General features: G+C 37.4%; 1 protein-coding gene across 1 annotated transcript in view; it reads left to right on the top strand.

The window, feature by feature from the left end:
* The window catches only part of NSF (N-ethylmaleimide sensitive factor, vesicle fusing ATPase), a 145,571-nt gene that overhangs the window by 108,370 nt on the left and 23,819 nt on the right, over nucleotides 1–13,382 (top strand). The window contains exons 16-17 of the mRNA XM_038546995.1: nucleotides 5,328–5,394; nucleotides 7,459–7,538. Coding sequence (XP_038402923.1) covers nucleotides 5,328–5,394; nucleotides 7,459–7,538 — 147 coding nt within the window. The remainder of the gene's footprint in view (nucleotides 1–5,327; nucleotides 5,395–7,458; nucleotides 7,539–13,382) is intronic.

The raw sequence follows: 13,382 nt of genomic DNA, 5'->3' as shown, positions 1-13,382 counted from the left end.
TAAAAAAAGAAAAAAAAACCACCTACATTAAATGACTGCCGTAGGTACTTTTCTTCTCAAATCTTATAGGTAAATCATGCAGTCAGCTATGAAGTGATTTGTAATGCTTCATGAACACGATATCTGAGATAAATTGGTGCGACAGCATACCAGTTTATCATCAGTTTTGACCCCAGCAATGTCCTTAATAAGGTTCCTGTAGCTGTGTGAAAGCTCTATACTATTCTTGGGAAGAGAAAAGGGCTGATTAAGGAAAAATGTAGTCCTGCAAATAGCCAGTCCCAGGCCCCTGTGGCTCAAATCCATGATATTACAGCCTGACAGAATTATATGCTTGCATCAGAGCCTTTAGTAGAATTCTGAAAAATGATTTGAAAAGCAAGCATTATTTCCAGTGACTCCTTGATATCACCAGAGTTTATAGGATACCACAGTGACTGCTATCTTGGTTCACTCTTTTTTTAAAGAAAAAATAGCCAAGAAACATGGTGAAACTGCTCCTGAACTTTTCTCCTGTCTTGGATTCACCAACTCAAAATTTGATCATTATGTATCAAGAGACTGAAATAAATGTCCTGTTTTTCTTCCCCTTTTTGGGGGAGTGGTGGAGGGGGTAGTGTGGGGAAAGGTAAAGGGTTCCTCTCTTTACATATACTCATAATCCATCTCCAAACCAGCTTCTCCTCAGTCCTATTTCAGTAGCCAAACCAAAAAGAACCCTTGACTCTAGTTTCCTCCTCATTACCACATTCATTCATTGCCAAGTCCATTCAGTTCTGCTTCCTAAATATCTCTAGAATCCATCCATTTATCAGAACACCCACTCCCCTTCCCACTTCCAGACCACCATTATCTTTCACCTGGTGTTCTACAGTATTAAACAATCATTACTCCCCTCTGATGCTTTTCTCTACATCAGCCAGAAAAATATTTCTAAATCATAAACCTGACATGGTGGTCTGTAGTTTAGAATCCTTCAGTGAAAAAAATAAATAAAATAAAATCCTTCAGTGGCTTTTTATTGCCTTTACAATAAAATTTCAACTGGTGTGAAATTTGTAAGACTCTCCATGTTCAGGCCCTTTGGTTACCTCTTTTGCTTCATTTCTCACCTAACATTCCCCACAGATACCACCACACCAGCACCTCTTCATTTTAATTCTTACTGACTATATGTCAGTTTCTGCAGTGCTCCTGAATTTTCTCACTCTGAGCCTCCTAATATTCAGTGCATTCTGCTTCGAACACTTTCTTCCCCATTTTCCACTGGTTGTTTATCCTTCGGATGTCAGCTTAAATGTTACTTCCTAAATTTAGGACAACATCATTGACTCCATAATCCTCCGTGTCAGTTATGATAGGCTAAGTTATGCTGCAATAATGAGCAACACCCAAATCTCAGTGACTTAACAAAATTTATTTCCTGCTCATACTGCATGTCCATCATGGCTCAGAGGGGGAGCTCTGCTCATTGTAGCTTCTCAGAGACTCAAACTAAAACATAATAGAAGCTCCCTCTCACATGTAAGATCATGATAGCCAAGGATAGCAGGATAAAAGGAATATGGTGAATCAGGCAGGAGCTCTAAAGCTCCTTTCAGAAAGTGATATATATCCAGTCATGTTTCATTAGCTGAACCAAGCCCCATAGTCCTCCCTACCTTGAGAAGGGATGGGGAACTACAATCCTATCACATGGTAGAAAGAAAACTAGCATGTGTGTGTGTATCCACAGTGACTACCACAGCTCTTTTGTATGTACTACCATCTCATCTCATATTTCCTGCAGCCTTACAGTAGCATCATGCTTTATTATTGTTACTTGTGACCTGCTTCCCCCACTCCAAGCTTTGTGGAGGTAGGATCATGTTAGTTTTATTCATTCCTCTCTCCATTATCTTCATTGATACTTGACACATAATAGGAATTCGAAAATATTTGCTGAGTGAATGCATAGAGCAACACTCCCAAGATTTGGTACTTACTTCGTTATTCTTTTACCTCTGCCATTTCTCCTTGAGGTATCATCCCCTTGCATGGTTTCAGCAGTCACTGCCCTGAGGGTAAGCTCCATACCCTGACTTCAGTCATATATCTCCAACTACTCACTTGATATTTCTGCCTGAATTTAAAATGCATATTTATGGGGGACCTGGGTGACTCAGTTGGTTAAGTGTCTGCCTTTGGCTCTGGTCATGATCTCTGTGTCCTGGGATTGAGTCCTGCTGCAGGCTTCCTGCTCCTTGAGGAGTCTGCTGCTCCCTTTTTCTCTGCCTCTCCCCACTGCTTGTGCACACACTCTCTCAAATAAATGAATAACATTTTTAAAATATAAGATGCATATTTATTCTTACAGTCAATATTTATTGATTACTTTCTACTAAGGCATTATATTAAATGATGTGAGGATACAAAGAGATTAAGGTGTATTTGCCTTCAAAGCGCTTATATACTAGTATAATACAGAGAAGAATATAATGAATCCTTAATATGTACACAATATACAAGATGCTGTACCAGAGCAGAACAGAGACCAGTGATTTAGGGCAAGATGGAATTAGAACTTCTGTTGTTTCAACCACTGAATTCACTGGGCAAGGATAAATACTGTTCTGTGCTGGATCCTTGGGACAACATGAATCACATGAATCAACATGAATCTACCTCACAATCCAATGGGGAGACAGGTAGCTAAGGATGAAAGAGTAAATGGAATTTTAACACAGTATGAGAGAGTGAGGGAGGGGTAAAGGGGATGATGGTGCAAAGGAAAGCAACAGAGGCTTTCTTTCATACATGCATATAGGAAACATTTATTAAGCACCAGCACGGTGTCAGACATTAAAAACATAATACTAAAGAAGACAATTCCTACCTTAAAGGACAGATAGTGTGATAGGAGGAACTTGATTTGTTTTGCCATGTTTTTGTTTTGCATCTTTGAAGGTGACTTTTGAGCATTAAAAAGACTATGTATCACTAATTTAAGGTTTAAAAAATGAAAAGTCAACATATTAAAATTTTGTAATTTAAAATGTAGTTTTCAACACAAAAGAAAACAAATTTTTAAAAAGTCCCATTACATTTCTTATTCTATTTGTAGGTTTAGTGAAATTTAGCAGTTCCTTAAAAGGGAACTTTTACACTTAAATTTCTTTAAATATTTAAAACTATATTTACATATTTCAAATGTTTTATTTTCTCTTTTTTTTTAAAAAATATTTTATTGATTTATTTGAGACAGAAAATGAGAGAAATAGAGAGCATGAGCAGGGTGAGGAACAGAGGGAGAAGCAGGCTCCATGCTGAGCCGGGAGCCCTATACAGGGCTCAGTCAGCTCAGTCGCAGGACTCCAGGATCATCTGAGCCAAAGGCAGACAATTAACCAACTGACCCACCCTTTATTATCTCTTTAAAGTACTTCAGTTGTTTGCCTAACAAAACATTGAGTTTCAGAGTAACTATATTTATTTAGTAGTAAATTAAAATACAACTATCATATAAGTATGGTGAATCTTAGATTATTTTTACCATTTGTAAGGCTACTAAAGATATCTTTTACCTTCCAACATAAAAGTTTATCAAAATGAATTATTCAATGGCATATTTTAAATTAAACCAGCAAGGCTAATCTATTAATCTTAATATGATAATTTTTTTAATTAGAAATACTTTCGAGACCAAATATTTACAAATTGTCTTTAAATTTAATATGAAAAATATTAATACTGAAAGCTTGTTTTACTTTATTTCTGTACCTAATACTTAATCATCAGTGGTTAAAAACGACTAAGGAGGGCAGCAGCAGTTTAGCGCCGCCTGCAGCCCGGGGTGTGATCCTGGAGACCCAGGATGGAGTCCCGCGTCGGGCTCCCTGCGTGGAGCCTGCTTCTCTCTCTGCCTGTGTCTCTGCCTCTTTCTCTCTCTCTCTGTGTCTCTATGAATAAATAAATAAGTAAAAAATCTTTTTAAAAAAATGACTAAGGAATATTATGCTACTTCGAGCAAGATGGGTGGAGGAGTGGTTACCATCTTGGTACACTGAGGTTATTTATCAACCAGAAAGACTGGCCTGGAATGCAGGAATTAATTCTTACAGATGACATCCATTGGGTGCCCTGAACTCCAGTTATAGTCCTAGAATAGGAACCCCCACATTTATGAAAAGGCTGGACTCAAAGCTATGGGCACTCACATTCACCTTATACATAAGTTAAATCTTCTGTCTGGTTTGAAATTGCTATATCCTGACAAGGATATAGCTTGCTTTAATTTGCATTTCTTTCACTGTCTTAAGACTGTGTACTGTTTTTTATGGTTCTAAAGATACATCTCTCTGATCCTTTGTAACCAACTTTAATTCTTCTGTAAATGTTTTGACCATTACGGTCTGATTGGAGTGAACAGGATTCTGTTCTCTCAATGTTCCTGCTTACCAGGGCCACAATTCATTCATTCTTTCTTTCTTTCTTTCTTTCTTTCTTTCTTTCTTTCTTTCTTTCTTTCTTTCTTTCTTTCTTTTTCTTTCTTTTCTTTCTTTTCTTTCTTTCTCCTCCCTCCCTCCCTCCCTCCCTCCCTCCCTCCCTTCCTCCTTTCCTTTCCTTTCCTTTCCTTTCCTTTCCTTTCCTTTCCTTTCCTTTCCTTTCCTTTCATTCTTTCCTTCCTTTTCTTTTTCTTTCTGATTTTATGAAAGACACAGAGAGAGAGGCAGAGACATAGGCAGAGAGACAAGAAGGCTCCCTGCAAGGATCCTGATGTGGGACTTGATCCTGGGATTCCGGGATCATCCCCTGAGCTGAAGGCAGATGCTCAACTGCTTAGCCACCCAGGCATCCCAACAAGGCTACAATTCTTATAGATAATAAAATGACATTCAGTTTTATTCTACACATCCCTCATGGCTCTATCTAGCTCTTGAATCATAACCTGAAATCACAATCCTGACTTGGGAGAGACCACTGTGATATACTTGATGGGATTTGTCAGTTGATTCATAACTAGCTGTTCCTCAGTGTGTTCAGATATGACATATCCAGCTTGTGGGGGCTGAAAACAGCATTACTCTTCTTGCTCAGCCATGATCCAGTTGTGTCATCTTGAGCAAGTTATTTAACTGCTTTGGGCCTCAATTTCCTCATTTGTATATAGCAAGAACTCTTAGTTCTAAAATCCTATTTTCTGCTAAGTTCTAATGTAGTGTCTGAAATATTGGTGCTATACTGTGCTTTGTTAGGCATTGCTCAATAATTAACTAAATTTTATCTTCTTGGAAATTGTCATAATTATGGAGAACAGTGAGATAATAAGTGGTTTTACTTTCTTCCAGATCTTTGATGATGCGTACAAATCCCAGCTTAGTTGTGTGGTTGTGGATGACATTGAGAGACTGCTTGGTAAGTAATTACCTTTCCCATTGTACTATCTTTGCCTTATTATACTAATGTCTCACAAATTACAAGAGAAAAATAACGGGTATTTATAAACTCTAGGGCAATAGAAATACTTTTCTTATAAGGAATTATGCTATCTGTTATATCTGAAGTCAATGATGGTATTCATGTTAAATATGCCTTATGACGTTAACACCATTATAAACTGCTTTCCTGTAAGGGCCCACACCTCATATTATTTTGTTTATTCCACAGAGTTCCCTGCCCATAATAAATGATTAGTAATTTCTATTGATGGATATATTTGCTATTTAATACCTCTGAGCTGCCTGTACCCCAGAGTTTCCACTTGGGAGAAGCTGCAAGTTCTCTTGTACCTCAGTGTCTGTTTTATAAGAATGAGTCACTGTTATAATGCATTTATTCCATATTTATCTAATTTTTGCAATGAAATAAAATGTACCTGTTTTATAAGAAGAAAGGCTGTTCCCTTCCTTACTTATCTCATAGAGTAATTACGCAAACAAAAATGGGATAACAATGTTAAAAACATTCTGAAAGTTAAAAGTGCTCTACAGTAATTTTTAAAAATATAGATTTACCATCTCTTATATTGAAATGCACAGGATACAAAGATGAAAAATAAGACAGTCCCTGAATGCAACTCATAAGGTGTAATCTTCCAGTAAATGTCAGAAAAATGTTGTTACTTACGTTTTATTCCATTGCAAAAATTAGATAAATCTGGAATAAATGTATTATAATAGTGACTTGGAATGCTGTGTAACTGTATTGAAATTGAACCCACATGGTGACTTCATAAACTTCTGAAAATACTACCTAAAATCTGAGTAATCCCTTCTTCAGCTATCCAAAATGGTGTAGTAATGATTTCAAGTTAACTGCTCTTACCACATTTGCCTCATGATTTTCAGACTTGCTTTAGGTCCTCTGTTATTTATTTTTCTTGTTTCTTAAAGCAGTGTTTGTTATAAAGATATACCTTTCTGTATAAAGGTGTATCTGAGGTCTTCTTAATTTGATAGTTTTATTTAGTGACGTGACCTCGGGTTTTGGTCTGCTGTTTTTGATACATTTCAGCCCAGTTTATAGGATTATTTCTTTAAAAGCCTTTAAGCACAAACTCATAGCTCTGTGTAAATTCCTTTATCTAAACACAATTGAGATGTGTGGTCATAGCAACACTACTATGTCAGGAATGTGTGCCCTCTGAGTATATTTTCACTTGTATGAATAGTTATTATCTGTACTTGTTTGTTAATTTATTCGACAAGTAAGCTGAGCCCTTACTACTGTGTTAGAATTATTAGGGTCTCAGAAAAAATGCGTAACATGCTGTCGTTATAACATAATATTGGTGAATATTATCATAAAGTAGAATATATCATGTGTTCTGGATATTCAGAAAAAAGAAAGATCACTTTTGACTTCAGAGGGCTGTTGTCTGAAGATAGTTCTAAGCACAAGGCAAGGGTGCATACATATGCAGTATGCAGAGGAATCCAAGGAAGGGGGACTTATGCTGAATCTTGAAGTTTGACAGAAAGTTTTAGAAAGTTCTCTGTTCTTCACTGTCTGAGGACCAGTCTTGGTGACCCTCCTATCATTTCAGTTATATTGAAGTACCTTGCTTAGATGATTACTTGCCATCTCTCCCTCTATTCATTTTCTAGTATGCTTTGTTGCCTGTGAGCTTACTGTATGACCATGATTTGCAGTAATTTCTTGGAAACAGTTGGTAAATCACCTGGGGGCTTTTTCTTCCTTTAAAAAAAAAACAAAAAACAACTGTCTCTGACTATTGGACAAAGATGTCTATCTGAACTCAAAATGGGTATTTAGAAGCTTTTAAAAAAATTTATAGATGAGAGTTGTTATATAATGTTTTAAACATTTAAGTTATTGGATATATTATTTTTCTAATTATCATAGTTGCATGAAAGTTATTTAGGACTGTGTTTACTTTTGATGCAGAAAAACCTGAATATTTGGACTATGTGCATATGTGTATCAAATCCCTAAAACATAACAATGTTTTTCTTCTAGATTATGTACCTATTGGCCCTCGATTTTCTAATCTGGTATTACAGGCTCTTCTCGTGTTACTCAAAAAGGCACCTCCTCAGGTAAAAATAATATAAAAAACATTTTCACAGAATTTGTCCGATATATTGCATGTAATGGTGCAAATAAGCTGCTAAATAAGCAAGCTATCATACACATTTCAAATTATGTTGTGGTCATGGAAAAGTCATCTAGTCTCACCTTCTGTTTTAAGGTAAATGATTTCTTAACAGGGAAATTTCCTTTCTAAAGATCCCAAAATCCTAGTTATAATTAGTTTTGTTTTTGTAGCTCTGTGAATTCCCCAGCATATTACACATCCCTAGCTGCCTCCATCTTCCATGAGAGTTTATGATATTCCTGTAGTAGGGATTGAATATACATTCCCATTTGTTTTGTTTTTCATTTCATAGATAGTTTCCTAAGAATTTGTATTTGGGGTTATTCATTTTCTGTAGGCAATTTTTTCTTTTTCTTTCCTTTTTAAAAAGAAAAAGCTTAGTTAAACACTAAGCTTGAATTATTTCTCTTGTATTGTGTGGCACTTTTGAGGAGGGAGTTCATAGTCAGGATCTTTGTTCATGTGGTTGCATTTTCACTGATGTGGCTACTGGAGATTGGTGATTTTGATAACTGATTTAAAAGTAATCTATGAGGGTTGGTTAAATATGTTAATTATGTAGAGGCTGCCAGAGCATGTTTGGCTATGATACAAGACACAAATTCTATTGATTGATTTTGTGTACTGTAACCTTTGAGAAATGCCAGTCAAAGACAGATACAAAAGGGTTAAGCACTAACTTGAAAAATATCTTAATGTATAGATGGCAATCTTGTATTTGAAGTTAGAGATATTAACTAGGCTGTATAGAGAATATTTCACGTTAAGTGGGTGAATCTGCTTTTTAATTTAACAGTTAAAATTGTATGTGTGTGCTTGTGTGTGTCAGAACTAAAAGTGATGCACTTGTCTTGATTTTCAAGAATTTTTTTGTTTTTTGTTTTTGTATTTCTAGAATAGTGAAAAGAAACATAAAGTGTGACAGTCTTGAAAGTTTCCTGCATATATGCATTGTAAGGATTTTGTAATCATTTTTCCATAAACTATCATTCCCAGTAATCAGAGTTTTATTAGTTCATCCTAAAGCTGAAATTAGAAAAGTGAATATATTTTTCCCTTCTCTGATTCCTTCAATAAGTAGGTAAATAGATAAATCTAAAGTTGCTGGAAAAGGAGCGCCCAGGTGGCTTAGTCAGTTAAACATCTGACTCTTGATTTTGGCTCAGGTTATGATCTGAGAGTCCTGAGATCGAGCCCTGCTCTAGGCGCCCCATTCAGTGGGGAGTCTGCTTGCCTTCCTCTCCCTCTGCCCCTCCCTCTGCTCACACACACACACACACACACACACACACATACACACACGCTCTCTCTGTCTCTGTCTCTCTCAAATAGATAAATAAAACTTTAAATAAAGTTGTTGGAAAAAAGTAAATAACCTCAACATCCATATATATCACAAAATGAGTCCTTTCCTATGATATAGCATTTTAAAAATTATTAGAGGGGCACCTGGATGGCTCAGTTGGTTGAGCATCTGCCTTCAGCTTGCGTTGTGATCCTGAAGCTGGGATTGAGCCCTGCATCGGGCCCCCTGCTTCTCCCTTTCCTCCCCACTCATGCTCTCTCTCACTATCTCTGTCTCTCTCTGTCTCTCAAATAAATAAAATATTTAAAACAAATCTTTTTTTAATTATTAGATTGGGGGACTTTCTCCAGGCATTTAAATTTATATCTTATTCAGTCTTTAACTAAAAAGAACCTATGCTAAAAGCTGTTGGGAGAAGAAAGAATAATTTTTCAATTATATTTTTTAAACTGCTTGTCCTTTACATTGTTAAATATATTTATTTAAACAGGAAGACATCCTCTAGTTGAGAATTATTTGTAAATCCAAAATAGATATGAATAGAAATAAATACAGCATATTAAAAAAAGACTTGCAACATTTTGTTAAAGAGTTGGGAAGGGGATCCCTGGGTGGCGCAGCGGTTTAGCGCCTGCCTTTGGCCCAGGGTGCGATCCTGGAGACCCAGGATCGAATCCCACGTCGGGTTCCCGGTGCATGGAGCCCGCTTCTCCTTCTGCCTATGTCTCTGCCTCTCTCTCTCTCTCACTGTGTGCCTATCATAAATTAAAAAAAAAAAAAAAAAGAGTTGGGAATAGGGATGCCTGGGTGGCTCAGTGGTTGGGCACTTGCCTTTAGCTCAGGTCATGATCCTGGGATCTGGGATCCAGTCCCGCATCAGGCTCCCTGTGAGGAGCCTGCTTCTCCCTCTGCCTGCATCTCTGCCTCTCTCTCTCTCTCTCTCTGTTTGTGTCTCTCATGAATAAATAAATAAATCTTTTTAAAAAAATAAAGACTTGGGAATAACTTTCCAGTTTGTAAAAATAATTGTGAAATTCTTGAGGAAACGAACATTTTCTAATGTTTTAAAATCTTACTTACAGTGTCTTCTGGCACAGGTTCATACAGATGTACTTCATGAATAACTTATTCAACAAAAAAATATAGATAACTTGCTTCTAAAGATATTTCTTTAGTGTCCGCTTATTTTGGTGGGCTTAAGTATTTTGTGTTGTTATAATTTATATTTGGTAAGGTATGATTCAAAAATAAATAAATTTCAAATGGCCAATAAGAACATAAAAAGAGGGATCCCTGGGTGGCGCAGTGGTTTGGCGCCTGCCTTTGGCCCAGGGCGCGATCCTGGAGACCCGGGATCGAATCCCACGTCGGGCTCCCGGTGCATGGAGCCTGCTTCTCCCTCTGCCTGTGTCTCTGCCTCTCTCTCTCTCTCTCTGTGACTATCATAAATAAATAAAAATTGAAAAAAAAAATTAAAAAAAAAAAAAAGAACATAAAAAGATACTCAACATCGTTAGCCATCAGGGAAGTGCAAATCAAAGCCACAGTGAGATACCACTTCATACCCACCAGAATGGCCATAACCAAAAAGTCAGATAATAAGTGTTGCTGTGCATATAGAAACTGGAACCCTTATACACTGTTGGTGGGAATATAAAAATTGTGCACCCTTTGGAAAATAGCAGTTCCTCAAAAGATTAGAGACAAAGCTATAATATGACCCAACAATTTAGATACGTACCCCATAGAAATGAAAATATATGTCCTCACAGAAGCTTATAGATATGTTCAAAACAGCATTATTCATAATAGCCAAGAAATGGACACAACCTAGATATTCACAAATAAACTATGGTATATCCATACAATGGAATATCATTCAGCAATAAAAAGAAAACAAATCCTGATACGTGCTACAACATGGATGAACCTTGAAAACGTTTTAAACAAAAGGAGCCAATGAAAAAGACCACAGATTGTTTGATTCCATTTGTATGAAGTGTCCAGAACTGGCAAATCTGTAGAGACAGAACCTAGTAGATTCATGGTTGCCTAGGACCAGGAGGGGTGGATAGTGAGAATGAGAGGTGACTGCTAATGGGTGCGGGGTTTCTTTTTGGGGTGTTTCACATGTTCAGAAATTGATCATGATGATAGTTGTACCTGCTGTAAATATACTAAAAACCATTGACTAACACACTTTAAATCAGTGAATCGTGTGTTCTGTGACTTATATCTCAGTAAAACAGATGCTTTAAAAAAGAGAGTGATTGAAAAGCTATATAATTGTTGAAAGGAGGATTATAGGGAAAGCTGGAAGCAAGGAGTGAGCATCTCCTTGCTAGGTACATGGCCCAGTTTGGGAGAAGTCCTAGCAACAGGGATTGGATCATTCAAAAGGGATATGGAATGAATTTCTCTAAGGACTGGAAAGGAAGGGCATTGGAATATGTTAAAATCCAAAGATAGATCTGGTTACCTTAGTGAGTGGAAATCACTAAGTGATTGGAAATGGCAGAGATTCTCTTTTAAGGATTACCAGCCTGTCATTAATCAGAATGTGGTGACTCTGGCCTGGACTGCTGGATGATGTCCTGCTGTATAAATAAGTATGTCAGTAGCAGGAGAAGTTAATGTTTCAGATATTCCTAGTTGACATATATTTAACAAAATAAAAATGTGCTTTCTCTGTCCCACCTTGCTTTTTAAATTAGTATGTATTCTCTCAGGAGAATAAGGGAAATTTTTCAGGCTGATCCAGTGTTGAGGATATTTGTCTTTCTGAAGTGGAAGCATTCACTTCATCAAACCATTATCCATGTAGGTTTTTCAGATGTTTTCAATTAAATATTAAAAGTGTATGAATCGGAGTGTTGTGGAGCTACCTAGGTGGTAGAAAACTATTGTTTTTAATCACCATCAAGAAAACAGAAGTTGAAGGCATTTTTCTTTAAAAAGAGGAACTGTATGTGTATACAATAATCATATCAGTCACAGAATCCTTAATATTCCATTTGTTGTAATTCCAGCTTTCACACAGAAAAATTATGTGTGCATGTGTGCACATGCTCAAATAAAAGAATCCCTTCAGGGGCACTATGTTGTTATGTATCGAGATATTCTCTTTTCTCCTCCTCCCCTCCCCCACGCCCCTCCCTCATTGTAAATTGGCTTATTAAAACTGGCTCACAAGCCTTCTTTTTTTCCCTTTGTGATTGCTTTGGTCCTGGATTTTCAGTGTAGGACTAAGAATTCAAGTCAGATTTCAGTTACTAGGATAATTTTCTTTGAATTTTAAATTTTTCGAAGTAAATGCATAGATTTTTAATGAACCCAGTATTCAGTGGGTTTGCTTTAAATTTAGCTGGAGAGTTAATTTCATGATTGATTTATTAGCCCTTTGAAAGTATAAAAAGTGGTATCTGTAGTTCATGAGGACTGAAAAACATCATCACATTTTGTTTAGCATCTTTTTAAAACCAATTAAAAGCTTTTCTAAAATGGATTGAACAGGAGAAAATAAAACATGTTCCCTAGGTCTTTATTTCAATCAAGTTGCCCTGTGTTGTGCAGGAGAAGAGATCGAGGGGGGGTAGAGCACTGAAAAGGGCTGTCCCAGCAGGGAGCCGCGCCGGAGAAAAGGGCTGCTCTGAGAAAGCCCCCGGCCTGCTTCATCTACATGCAGAGTCACACAAGGCATGGGGGTGCTCACCGGCACCACAGAGGTTTCACATGTGCTTCCCTGCTGATTCCTGTGAAAAGCTAACAATTGGCTCGGAGGGTAAAAGACCACTGCAGTTCACCCTCCCCGAGCTGGATGTACAATTTGTCCAGTGTTAGGAAATGTCCGGCTTAGCAGTGAGAGGCTTGAAGACACCCCTCCTTCCAGTGAGATTCCTAAAGCTGGCTCTTTTACTCAGTGACACTGGGCTCTTTTCAGGTTTTGCAGATTTATGGAAGTTGAGGGGAATGTGCTTTTCAACATGAGGAGGATGAAAGCCTTAGTCTTAATGTCAAGGAAGAAGCAGTAGGAGCCATAAGGCCAGGTAAATCTTCCCACAACCTGCAGCACCGATGGCTTTATGATTTTCCCCATAGAGCTCTTCTGACACCTTATTTTTCTTTTTGGGAGACAAAGTGCCCGAAAAGGAACTTCTCAAGATCTTAAATGACATGACTTCCCAGTTTCCTCAACAAGTGCAGGAGTAGTTAAGCCCATTAACCTGACTGCTTCGGTGCTAGGTTTACTTGATACGTTGGGGAATCAGATTGGAAGACAGCATCTGTAGCTACCAGAATGGCCTTGTAATTTATGGAGAACCCATTCTTCTTTGAGTTCATTTTAGTAGTGTATAGAAAATGGTAGCATCTCTTGAGGTACTTGGGTAAATGGCTACCTCTACTCTCAGCTGGCCAGAAGTGCAGTGCCCCCACCCAGTGCCACACAGCACCACCCAGCCTTCCCCAGGGTTGATAAGA

This window comes from Canis lupus, chromosome 9 (assembly GCF_011100685.1).
Source record: "Canis lupus familiaris isolate Mischka breed German Shepherd chromosome 9, alternate assembly UU_Cfam_GSD_1.0, whole genome shotgun sequence".
NCBI classification, from domain to species: Eukaryota; Metazoa; Chordata; class Mammalia; order Carnivora; family Canidae; genus Canis; species Canis lupus.
Note: the sequence above shows the minus strand (reverse complement) of the source record. Positions and strands in the feature narration are given on the sequence as shown.